The sequence below is a fragment of the Vicia villosa genome, linkage group LG1 (assembly GCF_029867415.1).
Source record: "Vicia villosa cultivar HV-30 ecotype Madison, WI linkage group LG1, Vvil1.0, whole genome shotgun sequence".
NCBI classification, from domain to species: Eukaryota; Viridiplantae; Streptophyta; class Magnoliopsida; order Fabales; family Fabaceae; genus Vicia; species Vicia villosa.
The window spans coordinates 14787492-14812675 of NC_081180.1; the positions used below are offsets into that span (position 1 = coordinate 14787492).

The 25184-nt window shown below is 31.1% G+C and overlaps 1 protein-coding gene across 1 annotated transcript; it reads right to left on the bottom strand.

Moving 5' to 3' along the window:
- Nucleotides 1-5347: 5347 nt before the first annotated feature.
- LOC131629330 (xyloglucan endotransglucosylase protein 7-like) lies at nt 5348-6645 on the bottom strand. Its single transcript, XM_058900117.1, has 3 exons — nt 6184-6645; nt 5904-6097; nt 5348-5811 (listed from the first exon to the last, which is right to left on the bottom strand). Exons 1-3 carry the CDS (start codon nt 6445-6447, stop codon nt 5412-5414), a joined length of 858 nt encoding a protein of 285 aa, XP_058756100.1. The 5' UTR covers nt 6448-6645; the 3' UTR covers nt 5348-5411.
- Between the last annotated feature and the right edge of the window lie 18539 nt (nt 6646-25184).

The following is a 25184-nucleotide window of genomic DNA, read 5'->3' on the forward strand; positions in this document are numbered from 1 at the left end:
ATGGTCCACAAATGCAAGGTGCGTACAATATTACAGTTAAGGATTTATTGTTGCCTAACTCTAAACAGTGGAATATGAGGGTTATTCGTGACTTATTTGATGTTACAGTTACAAAGGATATCCTACAAGTTCCCTTAGTAGAGGAGGTGATGGCCGACAGATTAGTTTGGAAGGAAGAACAACATGGAATGTATAGCGTCAGGTCGGGGTATCGTATTTGGATAAAGGCGAGGAAAAGATATGAAGGGGTGTCTATTGTTGATAATTGGAATAGCCTTTGGAAGATATCGGCACCGGCTAGAGTTAAACATCTCCTTTGGAGGATTTGTAAGGATTGCCTTCCGACGAGAGTGCGTCTCCGCAAACATCATGTTCCATGCATTCCTAATTGTCCGTCTTGTGATAACGGGTCTGAAGATGCTTGGCATATCTTTTTTGGGTGCACTGAGGCAATTTCTTCTTGGCGGGCGTCAGGTTTGTATAATGTTATAATTAACCGTCTCCATTCCTTCCAAGATGCTAAATCTGTTATCTTTGATATATGTTGCAAGGAAGATAGTAATCTTGTTGGTAGAGTAGCGGTACTAATAGAAGGTTTGTGGAAGAATAGAAATGATTTGGTCTGGAATAATGAGAAAGAAGATGCTACTAAACTTGGGTGGCTAGCATTGCATAAGTGGCAAGAATGGTTTTCTGCTCAACAAAGTCGGCACTCCGAAAGTATTGAGGAGAATCTATTACAGTGGCATCCGCCGCCGAGTGGTTCCTTTAAGTGTAATGTGGATGCATGTTTTAACCATCATTTAGGTACAACAAACCGTGGGTGGTGCATTCATGATGATCATGGTGACTTTGTTGTTGCTGGAGCTGCTTGGGATGGTGGTACTTTATCTATTCTAGAAGCAGAGGCTTTAGCCCTTAAGGAAGCTATCCATGGTGTTAGTACCCTTCACCTTGGCCATGTTTTGTTCGAAAGCGATTCTCAAGTGGTTGTCCAAAGTTTAAGTTCAAACGCTTGTGGTAACTCCGAGTTTAATTGTATTATTTCTTCTATTAAATTGTTGCTATTAGATTTTCCCAACTTTGAGGTTAAGTTTGTAAAGCGTCAAGCGAATATGGTTGCTCACACTTTAGCTAAGGCGGCCAATTCCTGGACTCGACGCATGCTATTTGATGAGACTCCTCCTTGTATTTCCCCTTATTTACATAATGAAAGAAGTTAAGTTTGATTTTGTCAAAAAAAAAAACTTCTTGTGATTTGTAAAATTTAAGAAAAAACATTATATTGTTAACCTTATTGTGTTTATAATTGCAACGTGTATCTATTAAGTTATGTTTACAACATGTTAAATTATAAATTATGAGAATGGTATAATGTTATTATTTTTTTCATTTAATCTTAAATATTTTTTATATCTTTTAATTTAATTTCAAAATACATTTTCATTTTTTAGTTAATATTTTATTATTATACGAATAGTCAACCTTTTTCGAGAAAAAAATATATTATGAGTATCTATTATATTTATTGAACATAACCACTCTAATTGTTTATTGTCGTAAATAAATTCATAATATTTACTATTTATATTATATTATATTATTATTGTTGTTATTATATTATTATAATTTTTTGTACAAATTATTTTATTATATATATTATAGAACTTTTATAATTGCAATTTATGTTTGTTTGATGCATTACAAAATATTGCAAATATGTTATTTTATTCATTGTTATAATTATTCGTTATAACAATATCAATTTATGAATAATGATTAAATGTCGCACATCTGAATTATATATGACACTCTCTCAAACTTCTTTTTGCTTATATTATTGTTTTTTAATATAATATGAATCAATTTTTTTACAATAATTAAATATTACTCATTTGAATTAAATGTCACATCATTTTTGTTGTATATTTATTTTTTGTGCAATTTTTAAAATTCTATAAAAATTAATGATCATATATTTTTTATTAGTATAACACCTTTTGATTACATTAAATACGGATAAGGATTTGGATTATCGGTTGCGTTTTCCGTGCAATACTATAGTAGCTTCTTTATGCTTTTATCTCTAATCTTTTTCTCTTTCTCATTCCCATCATTATATGTTTATTTAAAATATAAATTAACTGCGTATAAAGACTTATACCAAAATTTTTACAAAACAAAAAAAACTCTATGTGTACAAAGACTTATTACACGATTTTTTTTATTTAAAATTCTATAAGGCAATATAATTCTACAAAATTTTATATATTTGCAATATTTTTTTTATGTTGTTAACATAGTCTCTTAAAAGCTCAATCTAATACATATCAAATTTATTATTTTGGAATTTAAAAAAAATTGGAAATATTTATTGAAAATAAATTTTATTTTTCAATAAAAAAAATGTTTTAGAAATTAAAAATACACCATACTTGAATCATATATAATATTTAAAATATGTTTAATCAAACCCGTGCAACGCACGGGCCATAGATTTAGTATTAATAATAAATAAAATTGGCTTCACGCATTATTTATTTATATATACATTTAAAAACTTGCTGTTTAGGAGTTCTTTCTAATAAATTATTCATTGGGAAAAGATTTTTTTTTCATTCATAGGTAACGGAGTTTTTCCAATAAGTAAATTTTAATAAATAATTTTAAATTGTTAATTATTATTTTTTAATTATTTTCTTTATACATTGTCACATGTGTAATTTTAACATCGAAAACCAATTTTCTAGATGAAATTTACTCAAACGATCATTAATTTTTTAAAATTTTTTTAAGAACTAAAAACATAAACCAATATATTTATAACAATCATAAATATATCAAATTCTTTAATATTTAATAGAGGGCCGGTCTTGGGTCAGACCAACAGGCCCAAAGTCAGGCCTCCAAAAAATAGAGGTCTCAACATTATTTTTTATAAATTAAAAATTAAAATAAATATATAGATATTAATTGTTCAACTTAATATTCAATGTAATTTAATTAGCGTAGTGATAAAAAAAAAAGCTTATATTTGATCTAAAATATGATATTATTTTTTTACATTTCTTTTTAATGGAGATAATTTTTAAAATTGAAATCGGACCTCCAAATTGTCGAGGACGACCCTGATTTAACATTTAACTAAAACTAGTTAAGTAGTTTAATATTGAAACCAATGTGTAGTAATCGATTACCAGCTCCTAAAACAGCCAAAAATCAAAATTTCTACAGGTAATCGATTATCAATATGTGGTAATCGAGTACTACAACACCCAAACTGGAAAATATTCAATTTTCTGCATAAAACTCATTTCCAAACTACTCATATTCTCCCTAATCACACACACAACATGGAATCAAGAAATTCACCATTTGTCATGTTTAAACACACATTCTCTATCAATGATTCAATTAAGCATGCAAATATAAAAGTAGTGTCAATTAGAAATGTCACCAGAGCTCTCAAACCTCAGTTCTCAACATGCAATCAAAGCCATGAATTCACAATCAAGCATTTGATCGCACAAACAACAAATCATCAAACGTGTAAGTGCAGTTCATAACAAGAATCATGCAACAAATCAATTTCCATAGACATGAATTCACAATCTCAGAAACCCTAATCCCACACGCATCAAAATCCAAATTCTATGAAAACCTAAACCCCTAGCTATATATGAACTCCACCTTGCCTTAATGAGCTGACATGCCTCAATGAAAAAGAAAGTAGGCGGGCTAAGCGAGCTAAAGCTTCCCTTAGCGAGAATGACAGATTAACACCCTGTAAATAGGGTTAGTCGGTTAATTTGAGATAATTTGGTGTAATTAAGTAGTTTTCTTTGTAGGGAGTGACTTCAATCCATTGTATACAAAAAACATAACAAGAGATGAAAAGAGAGGAAGATTGAGGGTGGTAGCATTGTCTGAGGAATCGACAATAGATGTTTTTCAATGTCTTTCTTCTAGGGCTTAATTGCAAAGCTACGACGTGTAAGCGTAACTAATTTTTCTTTTGTTGGGTTAGATATAGTCTCCCTAATGCTCACGTATTTTTCGTAAGCTTAAATATTGATGAATTATTTGTTCGTAATGTTTGTTTTGGATTAGCTACCTAAAACATGTCTTCAGGGTCTGACTTGATATAATTACTAGATCCAAACTTTTCATCTATTGGATATGCTAAAGTCTATACATAAATTTATCTATTCAAACTTAATGTTATCTTATCGGTTAATAGACTGAGAAATCGTCTATTAGATAATACAATTGATCTCACGTCCTTGACTCAAACATGAGTTAAGATGAGTGTGAAGACGATAATATTATTAGTTGATTAGAATTGCATATTATACCGATTGTTGATATTACATGAGAATATGTCGATAAAATCTAACCACAACAAACTTCCTCGACTATTACACACGAAAGCTCATTTTACATTCTATATCCACAAACAATCAACATCTAATAAATCTTCTTTAAGTCATAAAGACTATTAAACAGTCTTTAAAATACAACCAACCCTCTTGAGACGATACAAATTTGTACTAGTAAGAACCTCTCTCTTTATCTTATGCTAAATCGACGACTTTTAATGTTAGAAATGTGTTGCCATGTTGGACTTGGATAGCGAATTCTAGGGTCTGGTATTGAGGCCCATGCCTATTTAAGGTCAGGTTCGTGACCTTCAACCCTTATGTCACTCCAATAACATATTTTATTCATGTCATTTTTATGGAACAAACTTAAATACTAATAAACATATTCTTAAAGTCTTTTTTTTTTATACATTCGTCCTTCCTAGTTTAATCAAATATTATAAATTCAATTACTTAATTTATCTGTTATATCCTTTTTAACTATTTATTATAAATTAATGATCATGAAATATTTATCAAGTATCCTCATGTGTAAATTTTTTTATTTTAAGAACCAAATTGTACCTTTACTTAAATATAAATGGTCAAAACATTAAAACAAGAGAAGTAAGAATGATAAGAAAAATCAACCAAGGATGCTTTTTAATCTATTATAGAGTTTCGTTGACCCAACAATGAAAGGAATTTGAATTTGTTCATTATTCATTCTATATATAATTTATAAACATGTATTCTTTTTCTTCTAATATATTTCATTTTTCTTTCATATATAAATAGATAAAGTATAAACAACTTGTTTACAAATAAATGCTGCTGCCCAGATATTGAACCCTTGATCAACATGGTCTTTAAATCAATTAGCAAGTGTCAACTGAGCTACCCCACTCACCCCTTCATCAAATTTATTAGCACAAAAAAAATAATCTTATTTACATACTATTATACAGACAATTTAATACATAGTATAAAATATAAACTGAGTATATAAAATATATATCTTACATTCTTTTTATATATATAGTTTTATGTTCAAGCAAGTGAGCATTCAGGTGGGAGACCTTGAGGAAAACGTTTAGTATCAGTACAATAATTGTAAATCATATAGTTCTTTTGCACCCATTGAATCCTAGCATGTCCGGTTGAATCCAAAGACTGTTTCAACCATGATTGATTACTTGAAGATGTAGTTTTGGAAGAGCAAGATGAGCCTGAAGAAGAAGTCCAAACACAAGCTTGAATGTTGAAGTTTCCATATGAAGCAGTGAATGGAGCTTGGCCCCAATCTGTTTTCACCAGGCCTCCTCTTGTGGCCCAATTATCAGCATCCCACAGGCTTGAATATACACTCATTGCTTGGCTTTTTGGAAAAGGAATACCCTTTGATTCAAAATTCTTGAATTCTCTTAATGGAGTCCCATCCACAGAAAATCTGATATAACACAGGAAATAGATTAAAATATTAAGATAACTAAGATATCATCTCTTCTCATATAGAACTTTATGATAGAATAGAATATATACATGATGCTTTGAGGATTCCAAAGAATGGAATAGGTGTGAAAGTCCTTGGTGGGATCAAACCACAGATAAAATTGTTGTTCTTTGTTTCCTTTCCCTTGTGCGTAAATATTTGTATGAACAATATAAGGATCACCACTTAAGTTACCAAGAAATTCAAAATCTATTTCATCATGAGAATCTCCAAGAGAAGATAGCTGCAATAAATAATTCATTCCATTAATTTCATGCTAAACATTTTATTTTATATTAAGATTGAATAATAATAAACAAAAAGACTTACATAATATGTTGTGACAGTTCCAGCAGAGTTACCAGGCACAAGCTTTAGTTGCATGTCAATTTTTCCAAACAAGTATTCATTTTTGGAACGAAATCCAGAGCCAGAGGCTTTGTCCAAAGACAGTGTAAGAAGTTGACCGTTGTTGAGGATTTTGCCACGGCCATTACCCCATGTTATATCAAAGTATTGATTGAAATTATTACTAGCAGATGATGCTACCAAAAAGGATATGAAGAGAAGGCCAATAAGTATCCTACATGCCATTTTTCAAGTAGCTAGGAGTGATGATGATGCCTATGTTTTGGTTGGTGAGTAGCAAGCAAGTTTTGAAGACGAGAGGGGCCAAAATAAGTGTATTTGGTGAGGAATGAATTGCATGCAAAGGTGTGAGAGTATATATAGGAAGTGAGAATAAGAGTAGGCAATAATGTAAAGGGCCATTGGGTTTTGGAAGTGGTGGAAGTGGTTGGGAAAAATATGGCAAACGTATGGAGTGAAGTGTAGATATGGTTTGACTTGTCTATGGTGAAGGACTAGGTAGCTGAGTGTAGGGTCATGACAGCTATGAGGGATGATACACACATCATGATATTATTATCAAACTATTTGTGTTAACGTAAATGCATATGGGTTTTTCAATGTGTAGCTGATAGGTATTGGCTTAATATTAACATTCATTCATATCAAGTTCAAGACAGCTGTCTTGGTGTTAAAGTAGTCTTCTTTGTGTGTCTAAATGGTCTCAAGTAAAATCAATTAATTCATCAAACATTGCAAACAAATTTACATGAGCAAGAAGAATAAAATAAAGTGATGGATACACATCCAATTTGTTTATTAAGTTTGATCAAAACGATTTATTTTGAAAATTTCTTTACCCACCTCCCTATGGGTGGTCACCTCCTGCGAAAAACCAAAACTACCCCTGCTTCGGAAGTTCATTTCCGAAAGCGTGTTTTTTTAAAAAAATTGACTTACTTCGGAAGTTCATTTCCGAAACAATTATTTCGGAAGTTCACTTCCGAAATACTGCGATTTCTGCAGATTTATCAAAACACTCCCCCTCCCCCAATCATTTACCCTAAATCAAAACAAAAAGTGGCAGAGGCGAAAATTTGTGCAAACAGAATTCCAAAGCTGCATCAAGGCTCCAATCACACTGCTAAACAACATTCAAAAGCCCTCAATCCTAACACTTTGTAAGTTTTGAAATTTTTAGATCTATTATTCAAATGCATGTTATTTAGGGTTTTAATTGCATAAATGATATATGGCTAGGTTGTTAGTAGTATTTAGGTTGTTTAGAAGTATTTTGATTTGGTTTGAAGGTGTATTTAGGGGTCTGCCATGGAAGTTGCAGGAAATTGCATCGCATGGGTGTTTCGGAAGTTCATTTCCGAAAACACCTCCATCCCAGTTTTCGGAAATGAACTTCCGAAATATATTAGAAGTTCAAATTTTTTTGTTTTTTATTTTGTCTCGCATATTAATCGATTTCAATTGTTTACAGGAACATGTCTTCTAGAGAGGGCGCTAAGGGAAGAAAGGATTCTTCAAAGAAAGAGGTGAAAGAGGTGAAGGAGGTGAAGGAGGTGAAGGAGAAGAAGAAGGTTTCGACCGGCTCTACTTCTCGTTCCCAGGGGGCCTGGGGCCCGGATGCTCAAGCTCAGTCTTCAGGCGTGAGAGTCGTGATCAACGCTGATGGTTCTGAGACTGAGTGGGATGAGGATTGGTATAATTATCTTCATTCGGAGGAGTTCGCTCGTCGGGAAGAATAACGTGTTTTTTTTTGTTTGATGTGTATTTTGTAACGCTCGTCGGGCAGAATAACATGTTTTTGTTTTGTTTTGTTCTGATTTCGGATTGTATCGCACAGTGTATTTGTATTGGATTTATCATGTTAGTTTTTGGAAGTGGTAACCGGGGTCGGAACATATGACGGATGAGGTGGATGTCTGGAGGAAGTAGAACTGGAGATACGTCCACCACGAGACAAAGTAGCCAATCAATGTAAGCTATAGTTTATGATTATCATCTGGGGACGTCATTTCTAAAAAATCAAGATTAAAAATAATAAGATTTTTTTTCCAATTTTTTGTAATGACGTCCCCTGATGATAATGATAAATTATAGCTTACATTGATTGGCTCCTTTGTCTCGCGGTGGACGTACCTCCGGGTCTTCTTCCTCCGGACATTCACCTCCTCCGTCATATGTTTCGGCTCCGGTTACACCTCCTCCGTCATTTGTTACTTTCAGTTGTACGCATTTTTATTAAAATAATAAATAAACCTTTTGAAATTTGGAAGCCTTTTTTTCTCCCCACCACTCTCTCATCCCCACCTACCCGTGTTTAACAATATGTAACTTTAATTTTATGTAATATTATCGTTGTAATTTTCACCCGATTAAATAAAGCGAATTGTTCATTTTCTTCTGTCCAGACCTATTTTCGGAAGTGCATTTCCGAATTCCTCCAAGGGGGGTGCGCTCGGAGATGAACTTCCGAAACACCACATTTTCTGAAAAGTGACTTTATTTCGGAGATGCATCTCCGAAATCAATATTTTATATTAAAAAAAACACGTTTTCGGAAGTTCATTTCCGAAAACACCTTTTTTCCAAAAAAAAGTACCGTTTCGGAAATGAACTTCCGAAACAAGGGGTATTGTGGTAAATTCATCAGGGGTGGGCAAGAAGGTTAGGAGGTGGGTGAAGAAAAAACGTTTATTTTTTAAAGGAGAGAACAATTTCCCAATACATGGTAATTTAAGAGTTGTTACATGATATTGCAAATGAGTTGTTACACTGTGATTTTAAACTTTTAAAATAGATTGAAATTAAAATTATAAATTTATTTAAAAAATTAAAAATCATATAACATGAAATATTTATAGACGTAATATTATTTATATAGATTAATTTTCTACGCAAATTAATCTATTTGAATTCCCGTGAGGTGAATTGCTAGTTCCATGATCAATATCATTATGACTACCTAAAGATCGCTCAACCATTTGATTATTAGTATCAGCCCTACTAGTGGCAATAGATTGTTTAACCTTGATTTTGATTAGTCTTTTTCTTTCACGGCTATTGGATACAATATCAGCTTACTTGTAAATTTCATTGGGCGCTTCAACAAATGCAAGAGGAGGAACAGCAAAATTCATGTGAAAAATGATTTTTCTTTATGTTCAGTTTATTTTTTTTATCAAACTTATCTACCATATAAAAATTTTAATATTATTAGTATTAAAAAAAATTTTTTCTTTACCCACCTCCCTATGGGGGCCACCCCAGCGAAAACCTCATTTTACCCTGCTTCGGAAATGCATTTTCGAAATATTTTTTTTCTAAATTTTTCCAGACTTCGGAAGTGCATTTCCGAAAAAATCCCAAAAATTGAGATTTTGACTAATTCGGAGATGCATCTCCGAAACAACAAAAAAAAATCTAAAAAAATCCCAAAAATTAATTTTAGGATATTAATTAATTCACATATCATAAATTTGATATAATTTATGAGTAATGAATAATAATAATTATATATTTTGATATAATTTATGAGTTATGAATAATAACTATTATATATTTCTATCCTGATTCATATTTTAAAATTTAAAATAATTTTAATTAAAAAAATTAAAATAATTTCACTTACGAAATAGGTTATAATTTTTTATTTATATATTTATAATAATTTTTATATATTTATAAAAAAAATGAGTGTTTTAATTTATATATTTATATATTTATATAATAATTATAATAATTATTATATATTTATAAAAATTATTATATATTTATATATTTATATAATAATTATTATATATTAATTATAAATATATTTATATATTTATATAATAATTAAAAAAATTAAAAAAATGAGTGTTTTAATTTATAATAATTATTATATATTTATATATTTATATATTATATATTTATATAAGTTAAAAATTATTTTTGACTTTAAAATTGTTTAGGAAATTTTGATTCACCTTGATTTTATTGATTCACCTTGATTTTATACCTATTAATTGTATTGATTCACCTTGATTTTAATTTTTTAATGATTATTGAATTTTTTTGGAAGTGTATATCCGAAACATTCTAAGACCAATTTGGTCTTGGAATATTTCGGATATGCATCTCCGAAGACACCCCCTCCCAAAAAAAAAAGGTGTTTTCGGAAATGCATCTCCGAAAACCAAAAAAAGGGGTGTTTTCGGAAAAGCATATTCGAAATCACCTTTTTTTTCGTGTTTTCGGAAGTGTATTTCCGAAATAAGACAAATTTTGAAAAAAAAAACGTTTCGGAAATGCATTTCCGAAGTGAGGGTATTTTGGGTTTTTTACCGGAGGTGATCTAGAAAAGAGGGAGGTAGGGAAAGAAATTTCCATTAAAAAATTAATTTTAAAAAAAACTAACTTTTAATATTTAAAATAAACTTTAATGTTAAAAAGTTATTCCCTCCGTTTTTTATTATAAGTCGTTTTGGAAAAAGAATTTGTATTTAAATATAAGTCGCTTTACAATTCCAATAGATAATTAATGTTATTTTTTCTATTATTTTCTTAAATATTTATTATTCTTTCTCCTTTCAATTATATAATTTTATCTTCCACATGTCATTAATGAAGGATAATTTTGTAAAAATCTTCATAATTTCTCATTTTCATACAACAATTATTATTTTTCTTAGTCTGTGTGAAAAGTCTAAAACGACTTATAATAAAAAACGGAGGAAATAATTTGGAACAAATATCACTAAACCAAAGTTCTAACATAATCAAATAATACCATATCATAAATATGATTAATAGTGGTTCGGTTCGGTTCAATTATTAAGTGTTTGATAAATTGTGGTTCAATTCATAAATCAAAGAGAACAGTTCAATTTTTTAACAACGGTTCAATTCAGAATTCTATGATTTTTTGATCAACCTTAGTTGCACAATAGTTTTTAAAATTGTTGCAAATAATACCCGTGACATCAAGATTTATGCGATATCAAAAATATCATGTTTATTTTGCGGCCGTTTTACCGCAAAATGCTATTAAAACTTCATATTTTTTTCATTTCGAGAGTAATTAATAATATAATTTTCAGGGAGTTAAATTATTGGACCAAGTTCTTGCATTCACAAAATTGACGAATTTATAAATTTGGCATATCATCCTATTAAGATCAAATATACTTTAAATGTAATATTTTTATTTTTAAAATTGCATAAAACATGAATAGGGATCTAGATTCACCCAATGTTAATATGTTGAAATCCTTGAATGCACCAAGTTTTAGAATGCTAAATTATTACGATATTATAAAGGAATCACCGGTCTTTTTGAACTTTGAAGTTTATACACCTATTTAAGCAATATGTCAACAATCTAGAAAGTTTATACTTTATCTAAAAAATAAAAATCTAGAAATTAAGTTAATATTTTAATTAAAAAATTCAAAGAGATAATTTTGTTGAAATTTAGTTGAAAATATATATGTTGAAAAAGACTTGCATTGTTTAGTTTTTTGAAAAAATAGGGAGTCAAATGTTATATGTATGATACAAGTTTTTTTTTTTATAAAATTTACAAGTCAAAAACACTTTAAATTTGTATTTGACTTTTTTTGTCCTCTTATGCTCTTGTATTAGAGTGATATGAAATGTAGTTAAATATTTATTTTGAAGGCGTGAATGTATTAAGGACTTGGGTTAGTTTAAGTCATATTATGTGTTATAATAATTTTTATATAGTGTTTATTTTCTAGTTGTCTATTTACAACGACCGTGATTTTTTTTTCTTTTCTGTTTTTGAAATTTCCACGTTAATATTTTGTGTTGTGATTGTGTTTTTTTTTTTCTATGTTATTTTTCTAATAAATTTTACATAAAAATATATTTATAATTCAAAGAAGGAACTATACCCGCCCTCGAGCAAAACACCGTTTGTGGATGGTTTTAAATGGCAAGCTCCCATGAAAAAATAAATTAGTTCGGTTTGGAATGATAAATGACTTCTAAATGTTGTTTCTGTAATGACAGTGAATCCTTGAATGGATGCACATAGAGATAGTTGGAATACAGAGCGAGACCGAATGATTAAGGAAACCAGAAAGAAGGGTTGAAAAATGCAAGTCTTGAAAGTGGTGTTTGCATAAACAACTTACGAGGTTTGAAAGAGTAGGAATGAGAAAAATTTTGTTCTGGACTGGGCCGAGCAGGCCCAGGTCCCCTGGCTAGCCGAGTAGGCCCAATCTGCTTGGGCCCATTTCCCATTTACCGTTACGAACTGGTCCACGTGAAGATCACGTGAGTAACGCTTCAGCGAAGGATTCGGTCAACCACCTCCGAATCCTACGCCACGCTCACCCAGAACGTGAGTCACCTGCTGACTCAGCCCTAGTAGAGGGTGTTCTGGCAGTTTCCTAGCACGTGGGCCTCCAATTGGATTTGGCCCAAATAGGAAACCTTGGCCTAGCGCTGAGGGCTATAAATACCCTCTTTCACTAGAGGGTCAGGTATTCATTCTCTACTTCCTAAACTCTTGCTCTTTCTCTGATTGCTACTTACTTTGGCATCGGAGAACCTTACAGGTACCCCCCCATTCTGTCCAACCAGCTAGATCCAGCCGCCGTGACGATCCACTCTGATCAGGTAAGATCAATTTTCTCTAACAGGAATATAGATTCTTTATTGATAAATAGAATTAAGCATAGTATTAATATTAGGTGTGCTGTCCAAAAGAAATTACAGAATTATGTTCATGCAATTTTTTTATATTTTTTGAATACGGCTCATATATTAAAAAAATATACAACCAGAACCCAATAAAAGGAGTTAAGTTAACCCCATCAAAATCTATCAAATTTAAACAAAGGTATACATAACTTATTCTTTACAAAATCACTCCTAATTCCTATAGGGACGGAGTCAAAAAAAACGGCGGAACCTATGTTGAGTGTTAAATTTGCCAAAAAATCAGCACAAGAGTTACCCTCCCTATGAATGTGAGTGATAATGATGTTAGTAGTAATTGCGGAATTCAAACTTCTATTCCACCTATGAACAAGCTTCAAAGGAATCAAAGTCGGATCGGAGAAATCATTAACAACCATACTACAATCGGTTTCGATCCAAATCTTCCTCCAACCGCAAGAAATCGCTATGTCAATAGCTTTGAGAACCGCAGAAAATTCTGCAAACACCGACGACATTGAAGTAATATTTTTCAGCAAAAGCAATAATGAAATTACCCAAGTGATTATGGAAAATCCCACCATATCAGTAATACTTATGTGTTTTGTGTGTTCATGAAATACTGATTTGGTGTTTTGATGTTTCAATTTTGCCAACTGAATGTTTTTACTAAAAATTTAATAAAATGGAAGTTAATTGGCTAACTGAATAGTTTTTTTTTAAATCTAAAAAATAACATTTCTTAGACAATAGACCAAAATAAAATCTTGAATTAAGTTAAGAGACTTTGACACTTATTAAATTTAATTTTTATAACTAGTTAATTCAATATATTAATACTCAAAATGTATGCATAGGGAAAAAATATTTTTCAACCCGCGCTGGTATAAATCTAGTATAAGAAGATTGCAAATGACATACCATATCAAAGATAGTGAGTCAACTGATAGTGAACTAAAGCTAGTCGTTATTTCAAACGTGTAGGAGGTGTATTCAAAATCGATTTGGATCAATTTTTTATCAAAACAATGTACAATTAATAAGCACTCGTTAGCATTACCCATAATATATTTATTAGTTTGGTGTGATTCAATTTTTAATGTTTTATAAAAATGGAATCGATACCAAACTAATCAATCAATTAATTTGATTTGATTAAGTTCAGTTGACGGTTTACATTAATTTTTTTCAAACATTATATTTATTTATATATTCTCTGATATCATATTTTTAAATATTTTTTATTATTAATTTTTTAAATAATATATTTTATATAATCTATTTTATTTATTCATATTATTTAAAATATTATATTTCATATAATCTATTTTATCTATTTTATATTCTAATTTTCAAATAATTTATAAGTTGTATTTAATTCATAGAAAACATAAATAAATAAATGACCACTAGTATCTCATCTTAGAATCTAAAGATCACTTTCAGTTGAAAGTTTTACACCAAATTAGCTATTCTCAAGATTCTACATAGAGATTGTCATCTTCACTCAAGTTCAAGATCAAGGATTATGCATTTCACTTATTTTCTTTTATGATAGTAAGACAAATTTATATATCCACGTAAGCAGTTTTTTATTTTCCACTTTTGGACAAAGTAGGTAATGCAAGACTACAATTTACTAGTTACCCACAGAAATCTACAACTTGCTTAAAGATCCCAAAATAATAATCAGGTTTTCATAATTAAATTAAAGTGAATTTGCATAATAGGGCCATTTAAGTAGTTTTCAACTAATATTTGACATGTTTTTGTTGTGTGGTGTGTGGGGTTAGTTTGGGTCCATTTCTGTAAGACCAGTTAGTCTTGTAAATTAAATGGAAGACAGCAGTATCATTGGTGGCTGGTTGGCTTTAGACAAATGACGATGTAATTTATTTTTTTTAAAATATCTCAATCTTCTTCTTGATAATTTTAGGTATCTAGCATAATTATATTTACGTCTTCTGATTTCGAAGATATATATTAGAAAGTATTTTTTATCAACATAATCACTCCAATTGTTTTTTTTTCTTCTTCAACACTCACCTTCATCAACTTAAAAAATCTTATATCATCAATATCATTTTTCACTCTAAAACTTCAATTTTTTGGTCCAACAAATCAAAGGGAGCAAGAGAAAACTGAATTTCAGGTAAAGATTCAACTTTGTCCATTAAATTGCTCATATTAATCATCAATTTTTTGTAAAAAAAAAATGTAACGTTGCTTCCGTAGGTACAGCTCTGGAGCTTGTTGAAGATGAATACGTTCCTTAGATACATCTTCGGAACATGTCTGTGCTGTTTTTTACAACGGTTTTGTAATTTTGTGTCATTTTTTATTATTGTTTACAAATAGGTATGGTGCACCCCGATAATATCTCAAAAGAATTAGTTTCTATAGACGACGTTTCTCCTAATGTTCAAGGGGTTGTCGTAAAGGCGGTAGATGTCGGTGGTGATTTTAATAACAAGCAAGAGTTTGATGATCGTGATAGCATGCTCACATGGATTCGTAGGAATGCAACTAGAATTGGTTTTGGTGTGGTAATAGTATCCTTTTAAAATTCGTGGTTATATGTTGGCTAGACAGAAGTGGAAATTTAGTGTTATTTTTGGTTTGCACAACCATGAATTGTGCTCGAAGTTACATGGTCATCCTACTGTATGTCAGCTCAAACCGGAACAGAAGACATGTATTAGTGACATGACCTTGAATCTTTTCCAACCAAAAAATATACTTGCCATATTGATACAAAAGGAACCCGACAATCTATCATATATAAGGCGAGTGTGTAATATCTGGTACTGCACTAACAAGGCGATTAGGGGAGATAGAAGTGAGATGCAACAACGGTTGAAATTGTTGGATGATAACAATTACGTGTCCCGGTACAGAACTTGGGACAATGGAGTTACGGTCCGAGATATTTTTTGGACTCATCCAAATTCGATAAAGTTGTTCAACACGTTCTTGACGGTGCTCATTCTCGATTCTACCTACAAGACCAACAAATATAGACCTCCATTATTAGAGATGGTTGGTGTTACATCTACCGAGAAGACATATGCCGTTGTTTTTGCTTTTTTGGAATGTGAATAAGAGGATAATTTTACATGGGCATTAGAGGTGTGTCAGTCACTTTTGAAGGACCGAGTCGAGATGCCTAAGGCGATTGTTACGGACCACAATACCGCATTGATGAATGTGGTGGCAAAAATATTTTCTTCTTCTAATGCATTACTTTGTCGGTATCACATAACATGTAACGTGAGAAGTAAGGTTAAACCCGCGGTAGGGACGAAACAAGTAGAGACCAAAGGGGGAAAAATAGTGAAGCCCGATGTGATTGGTGAGCAAATAATGTATGCATGGAATCGTATTGTAAATTCTTCAACACAAGAATTTTATGTCGATACCGTCATTTAATTTTGAAAACTGTGTGAAAAGTATCCTGATTTATTGAAATATGTTGAAAGCATCATTCTTGATAAGGTGAGGGAGAAGTTTGTATGTGCGTGGACTGATAATGTTTGATACCTTGGGAAAACAACCACCAACAGGGTCGAGTCGACACATGCTAGCTGGAAAAGTTAGTTGGGTAATAGCAAGGGTGACTTGTGTCGAGATTGAGACTCCTTAAATCTCATGATTAAAAACCAACTTAATAAGCTACAAACCACATTTGGTCGGAGCATTACGGTGTTGGAACATCGATTTAAGGAAAATATTCTTTATTCTCAATTGGTCGGCAATATGTCTCGGCCCGGGTTGAACTATATTTTTCACGAGGCCAAACTAGGTGAAACTGTAGGTTCCGATAGTGCAAAATGTGGTTGCACTATTTCTAAAACATGTGGTCTCCCGTGTGCTTGTGTTATTGCTAAAAAGATAAAACTAGGTGAGCCAATAAGAATGGACGAAGTTAGTCCTCATTGGAAAAGACTTAGGTTGGATGATGATGGTTGCAAGGAAGGAGGTAAACTGAATATCTCTATTTCTACCGAATTGGAAGCGATACAAGAGAGATTTTCGAAAGCCGGTGATAACATGAAACTCTGCATCAAAGAACAATTAAGTAAGATTGGATTTCCCGAAACAACCGACATGAAACCGCCTTCTCGGTAAAGACAAAGGGTGCTCAGAAAAAAAATGAAGCCTACACCGAATGACAACTCGACTACACGGTCTCCTTATTGTGATCACGTTGATAAACTTTTTCCCGACTCACCGACTCCTAAATCTTAAAAAAGTTTCATGAAAGGAGCTCGCATAAGCAAACCGCCTCTGACACCTATACCACTGAAAATTCCATTCATCGACGAAATTTCAGTTTTTATGGACAAATACATCGAGCGGATCGTCAATGTTGAGGGGATGGTAATTGCGGTTACGGGGCCGTTTCGGTTTTGCTCGGTAAGGGACAGGATAGTCATGCGCTTGTGAGTCATCAACTTATACAAGAGTTGAAGACGCATAAAGACTCTTGCACGCAGTTATATGGAGAGAAAGATAAATTTGAAGCGGTTTACGAAACTCTTGTTCCTTGGTTGAGCGGTCATGTACTGGTGTCAAAATGGACGAGATTCTCGTAAATGGGGTATCTTATTGCATGTGCATATGATAGGGTGTGTATTGACTTGACGCGCTACGGGTTTTCGGAAACCTTTTTCCCGCTCCGCACCGCCTAGGAATCCAAATGATCGCATCATGTGTATTGGATGGCTTGCAAAATCAAGTCATTTTGTACAAGTTTACTTGAAATCGGGATGTCCTATACCACCTACATTATCGAAAAGGGCGACTCATCATACCGCAAATGCCGAGACGTGGCCGAATCTTTTTTTGATAGGATGCACGAATTTTAAAGTTTGAACAACATTGAGAAGGAATCGAATACGGAAAAGTCCAAGATGGAACCACCAATAAATTTTGTCGGCGACACTTGTTTTGATTTGTTTTGAGTTTTGGAAGTGTACTATACTCGCTATTTAACATTGGAATATAATCAATTTTTAACATTACAATAGGCTCACTTTCCTTATTGTTATCAATTTTTTCCAATTGCAATATACTCACTTCTAATTATTTTGTTCTGTTGCAGAAAAAACTATAACAGCGAAAGTTCCGAAGATGCATCTACAGAAAGTTGTGTGACAAAAAATTGGTGGTCCATATTCACCTAGGTATTCTATAAATTTTGGATTTCTTATGTTGTCTTTCACACAAACTCAAAAATGTCTCAATATAATATCAAGATTTGTTGGTATGTCGCAAGTGTCTCCTACTCAGACGACAAAACACCCGGCCGATGTTCAAACTCAACGATTACACCTCGCTCGACGATATTATTGACGAAATTCATTATCACCTACCTTACGGAGACAAGCGAAAGGTTGTGAAGCTCGAGTATCGCACCTTCAGTTGACAACAAAGGCAACTTCGTTTACAACAACTATGAGCTCAAGAATCGAGAGGATATTTTGGCGATGTGGCGAATGTATTTCAGTTTTGAAAAGAAATCCCGCTCGAGTTGGTAGCGACGGTACGAAGAACGGTCAAGCAAATCTTAGAGATGTGCAAGCGTCCACCGGGCTATTGAAATGTAATATTTAATTTTCTGTTGAAATCATCAATGTAATGCCGATTTTAATTTATGAATGTTGTTTTTATCGTTGCAATGTTGACTTTCTTGTTTTTTGTTTCTGGGTTTCTTCCGTAAATATACATACAGACAGATTTCTTATATTCATCTACGAAATTTTTTGACATTAAGTAAAAAAAAATGCGTCCGAAGTTGCATCTATAGGTACCAGAGGTATTGTTGAAAACACACATGAAACCTAAAAACCTCATGGAAATGGAATATATATATATATATATATATATATATATATATATATATATATATATATATATATATATATATATATATATATATATATATATATATATATATATATATATATATATATATATATATATATATATATATATATATATATATATATATATATATATATATATATATATATATATATATATATATATATATATATATATATATATATATATATATATATATATAAGAAATGGATTAATAATAGCCCATCCCAACTTGATAACAAGTAGCTAAGAAAATTCCAAATTCTACTTTTTCTTTCTTCCAAAATCAGTGATTGTTAATATTCCAGTAAGATCAAATTAATAACAACTAAAATTGACTAACTACTGCACATTGTATATATTGATGTTGATATTTATTCAATTATTTTTTAAATTATTCGAAGTTAACAGAGATTGTGATATGACCATGTCGGCTCGTATAAAAAGTCTACAAGAATTGATGTTCAAATACAAGTGAAAGAAGAAAGACCAAACTAACTTCAATATATATATACTTTAGATTGAATTTTTAATCTTTAATGAAATTAAAGTAGATAACAGATAAACTATCTAATAGATGATTAATGAACATATTGAATTCTTAATATTTAATTAAATTAAATGTCAAACTAACTGATAAATATTTAAAAAATAATTAAAAATAATATATATTTTAAATTTAAGATAACAATCGGTCAAAAAAAAAATTAAGATAACAATAATAAATTTAGGAAAGTGATAAACCATAAACTTAAATTTTATATAAACTAGCTTATTTTTTAAACCAAAAATTAAATCTAATAAAAAGCAAAACACTGAGAACACAAGGGGACCCAAAAAAAAACCTTTTAAAAAAAGAGTCTAAATTTAGAGTATCTTGTCTAACAAGAAATCTTTTACAATCTTTATAACAGTATTTTTTTTTATGTCAATTACTTTATTTCCTCTCTAATTCCTTCCTCTCTCTTCTCCCCTGTTTTATCTATGCTAGACTATTATAAACCAATTTTTAAGTAAAAGATTTTAAAATCTTTTTGATATTTGAATATCACAATTTAGTCCTCTCTTTCTTTTTTTTTTAAGTCATTTGGTTAACACTTACGAAATGCTTTAGAATGAAGAAGAATATAAATTTATATTAGGTTTGTTGACTCACACTCTTCAATTTTGCCAACTGGATTACTACATAAGCACAACTTAATATTTTTACTAAAATTTTTATAAAAATAACCAAATTAATTGGCTAACTGAATAGTTTTTTTAAGAACTAAAAAATTAAAAAGTAAAAAAATAATTTTCTCTCTCCTTTCTTAATACAATCACCCTATAAATTTAATTTAAAAAAATTAATTTTTTTTTCTTATTAGATATTTTTAAAAATGTATATTTAAATGTGTTTTTATACACATATTTCTCATTTTCAAGATTCAACATAGAGATATTGTCATCTTCATTCAATGGTTAAGAAAAATGATTATGCATTTCACTTATCTTCTTTCAACATAGAGACTACAACTTACTAGTTACCCAAAAAAGTTATTCAACTTGCTTAAAAATCCCAAAATAATAATCAAGTTTTCATAATCAAATTAAAGTGAATTTGCACAGGGCCATTTAAGTAGTTTTCAACTAATATGTGACATGTTTTTGTTGTGTGGTGTGTGGGGTTAGTTTGGGTCCATTTCTGTAAGACCAATGAAACTTGTAATTAAATGGAAGACAGCAGTATCATTGGTGGCTGGTTGGCGGCAGACAAATGACGATGTAATAATCCCTTTTTTTTATAAATTAATTTACTAGATGGGTTAGCATAACTCATCCCAACTTGATAACAAGTGAAGTAGTTAAGAAAATTCCATATTCTACTGTTTCTTTCTTCCAAAATAAGTGATTGGTAATATTCCAGTAAGATCAAATTAATAAAAAGGAAAATTGACTAACTACTACACATATCGATGTTGATATGACCATGTCGGCTCGTATAAAAAGCCTACAATAATCGAGGTTCAAATATTAATGAAATACCAAAAGTACTAACTCAAACATACTAATATATCGAAATTTTTACTAATATTTAATGAAATTAAAGTGGATAACTGATAATATAAGTATTTTATAGTTAATAAATTAATATATTGAAATTTTAAAATTTAATAAAATTAAATGTTAAACTAATTGATAAATATTTAACTATCAATACAAATAAAAATTAATATATATTTTTTAAATTAAAATAACAATAGTAAATTCAAGGAAAAAGATTATAAATTATAAACTCCAATTTTATTTTGATTAACTTGTCAAAAACATTTTAGACTAATAAATCAAATGTTATAAGATCATAAACAATCTTATTTTTAAACAAATATACTTTAATCATAATAAATTTATAAGTTATATACATTTTTTTTTTCTGTTAGTTCAAGATTTAGCTTTTTTATGGTGATTGCTCGAAATATGGTGATATACGGATATGTCCATTCAATTTATGTAGTATGTATTGTAAAAGTCACTACAATAAATAATATAATTTGTAATGGAGTTTTCCCTATGATTGTATAACAGACTATTGGGAAACCTTTAAAATTTGTTGTCTTTTACTTTTTTTTAAAAATTAAAAGCAATTTATATTTTTCATAGGTTTGAATTTTCAACCTTGAGAATAACTTGTTATGAACATGAGTTATAATCTCAGCATTAATAAATTTGTGATTTATTATTAAAATTGGCAGCTCGTGGAATAATTACAAACAAGAGCGATACAGTTTGTGTGTTTTGTTATAATGAGGTTGAATCTTTGAATCACTTATTGGTTGGTTGCTCTGTTTCTAGAATCATTTGGCAGAAAATAGCAACTTGGATGGGGTGGTACTGGAAAATTTTGAGTTGGTAGAAGATCAATTGTTAGATTTCTTTGAAAAGTTAATTGGGGTGGTGGATAAAAGGAAGAGATCAATGGTGTGGTTGGCAATAGTATGGGCTATATGATGGATGAGGAATGCTATTAATTTTAATGCCTAAGATTATCATGAAGGTGAAGTAGTGCATAAGGCAATTATTCTTGCTTGGCTTTAGAATATTATATGATCAAAATCCAAAGTTTTTTGTGATTTTGACTTATGGAATCATTGTCCGATTCAATTTCTAAATAATTGATTGTTGTATGTTAAATCGGGAGAGTACCCCTTGTGCTCAATTATAATAGTGAAATTCTTTGCCTATAAAAAAAAATTAAAGTGACACTTTTTTTTTAATTTAAAATTATTTATTTTTCTCTTTGATTAGATTCTTCAACTGTGGTGAAATGTTATGTTTTTTTTAAGTTTTAAATTGTTAAAAAACCAACGTCTTGCTCATATTAAAATAAATAAATAGGATTCCACCATGGTTGGATTTCCAACCTTAGCAAAATGTTCTAGTCTTATTCAAGAAACATAGCTTTAGCTTGTCACGTCTATTCAGTTTTCCCTTACCTTACAATAATCACATTCAACCCTTACGAATACCACATTGAGGTCTAATGAAATTTATCATCTCCAATAACCACGAGACCACTAAACATGTATCACTCCAATGCATTCACCGTCGTATCATCTTCATTTATTCACCATGGTATCTTCTCCAACTCGTTCTTCAACAAACAAGGTCAAAACTATCCTCTGTAACTCGTTCTTCAACAAACAAAGTCGAGCTTCATCGTATCCTCCCCAACTTTTACGAAGCAAGGAAAAATAAAGAAGGAACTCGAAGTGATGTGTGTGAATTGCAAGTGCACGGTTGTGTCAAGTAGTAATTAAAAAGTATCGATCCCACAAAGAGATATGTGATTACCAATTTTTACTTCAATAATGTTTATCTAAAGTGATCGAAAATGGTTTTTATGCTTGCAGATTGAAATTGTAATTTAAGAAATAATAAAAATAGGATTATGACTATCCATCAAGACACACCCCTAAAACTATTCATGTTTGCCTTATGAGAAGTTCTAAGCCTTTTTTTTATAGAAAATTAGATAAATTTGTGGGACACCCACTTTCGTCGCATGCACATCTAAACGTGTTACAGGCACAACTATGTATGTCAATCCAAAGCGTATGCCTTGTCACACAACGCTGCATTCTTAATTTTTTCTCAACTGAGATCAAGTCACCTTGTTAGTGGCACCTCGAACTCAGTTATTCAGTAATTCGTTGTCGGATGTCAAATCATTACCTTTTGATACATGATTAACATCTGCTTTGAGTAAACATATATTGATACTCGAATTCTAAAAAATAATATAATTTATGCTTCTCACAATTACAAATAAATAATTTAGATAATGATTTGACATTTGTTTTAACTTTGCTTTCACAACCGTAAACATAAATTGGTACTCTAATTCTAAAATAAAATAACTTATGCTTCTCACAATTACAAATAAATAATTTAGTACAGGTTAGTCACGAGAAGGATTCTTTTAACCCCATGTCCCTAAAGATCCATACACTCATGGTGAGATGAACAATAAAAATGAATCAGCTAAAGAATATTGCAAGAAAAGTATATAATTGAAGAGTACTAGAGCAATAACACAAGAAAATAAAGATAAAAATGTTATTATAATATCTAAAATGTAGAAATTACAAGCAAAAATATTCAGATCTAAAGCAAAGAAAGATAACAATTGTTTGGATCCTCCCTAAGTGCCATCCTTAGGTGTCTCCCCCCCTTTTTCTTGATGCCTTAGCCTCTTATTATAGAATACAAGGCATAAGTGACTCATAATTGACACTAAGTTCGTGCATTAATATCATTAATCACTAATAATGAAAGAAATGGGAGTTACAAATGCCAAAAAGTCACAAAAGTCATCCAAAGATCAAAATTTTTGTAACTGCATGAGTATTGACACGGGCTTTGTGAGGCAACACGGGCTGGCCGTGTCAGCCTCAGGTTTCTTGTGTGGGTGTACTTTAAAGGGGCCAACACGAACTGTGTCATGGGACGTGGCCAGGTTGTGTTAGTCTCGGGAAATTTGTACTAGAAGCACTCTGTTTCATGCGATCTTCGATCTTTTTTTATCCCGATTCGCTCCATTGACCTCTTATTGCCTAAAACACCAAAGGAAGACAAAAACACCTAAAACCGAACTAAAACAGTGCAAACACACATAAAATAGAAATAAAACAAGCAATAAAAATGATGCATTTACCCTATATCAAATACCTCCAAACTTGAAGAGTTGCTTGTCCTCAAGCAACAAGCTTGCTTAGAAAGAATTAGGATCAAGCGGTTTTTTAATCTTTAAAAACTCAAAAAGTTAAAACCTGTCAATACTCATACATGGTTTGTGTTGAAAGTATTTGTGGATAAATATTTTCGGTATATATCGTATCCACAGGGATTGGTTTAATATCACTGCCGTTCTACAGTTAGTTATTTTGAGTGAGAACAAGTAGTTGAATTTGTTTTATAATTATAATGCTATCAAATTTAAACAATAATTTAAATGCAAATACTGAAAGTTTGTTAACGATTAAGGAGATATGTTGAGCTTTAGGGTTCATCAACCTATTCCTATAACAATGTATTGATCAAATCACAAGTGAACAATCATTTGAAATATCATCTTCACTTATCCCCAAATATGATTCCATGTCTGCAAATCAAATTAGATAAACTTCTACCGGTATGAGATTCGATCTCTCCAAATATCAATATCGATAATAGTAATAAAGAACGATAATTATGAAAACTCAATCACAATTCCATCTCTGCAAATTGAGATTGAATCAATATAGTAACCTAGGGCAAAAGTTAGAATCTTTTCTTTCGATCAAAGACTCCACGATAATTTAATATAAAAGCAAGGTTTCTTATTGATAATAAATTCAAACAATTGTTCATAGGAAAGAATCAATGGTATTGTATATTCATAGGTTAACTACTACCTTAAACTCAACAAGGGGAATTTAGCTCTCCATAGACATGAAGAACACACAAGATTTAATAGAGGGATTCATCTTCATCAACGGAATATCTTCAATTGGTAAAGATTTGGCCTTCGATTGTTGTTCTCGGCTTCAAACTCAGAATGCTCTCCTAATTTCGCTCACAAAAGATCTGCCCTTTACTTGGAAGCTAGGGCTTTTATTTACAAGTTTTGGGCTTTTAACGTCGAGGCCGCGGCGCGGCAACGGATGAACGCGGCGCGACACAAAACAGAGACTTTTTCGCGGCTCCAGCTAGAACTCCCGCGGCGCGCCCTTGTCAAACTTTGTCTTCTTGCTTTGCCTTTGAGACTTCTAGCTATATCTCTTCCTCATGTTCTTGTAAAGCTCCTTTTCAGCTCCAAACCTGCATCAATAGTACCCACAAGTGATTCGATTTGCTTTACACATGAACTAAACTTGTTCAGTTCAATTCTTACT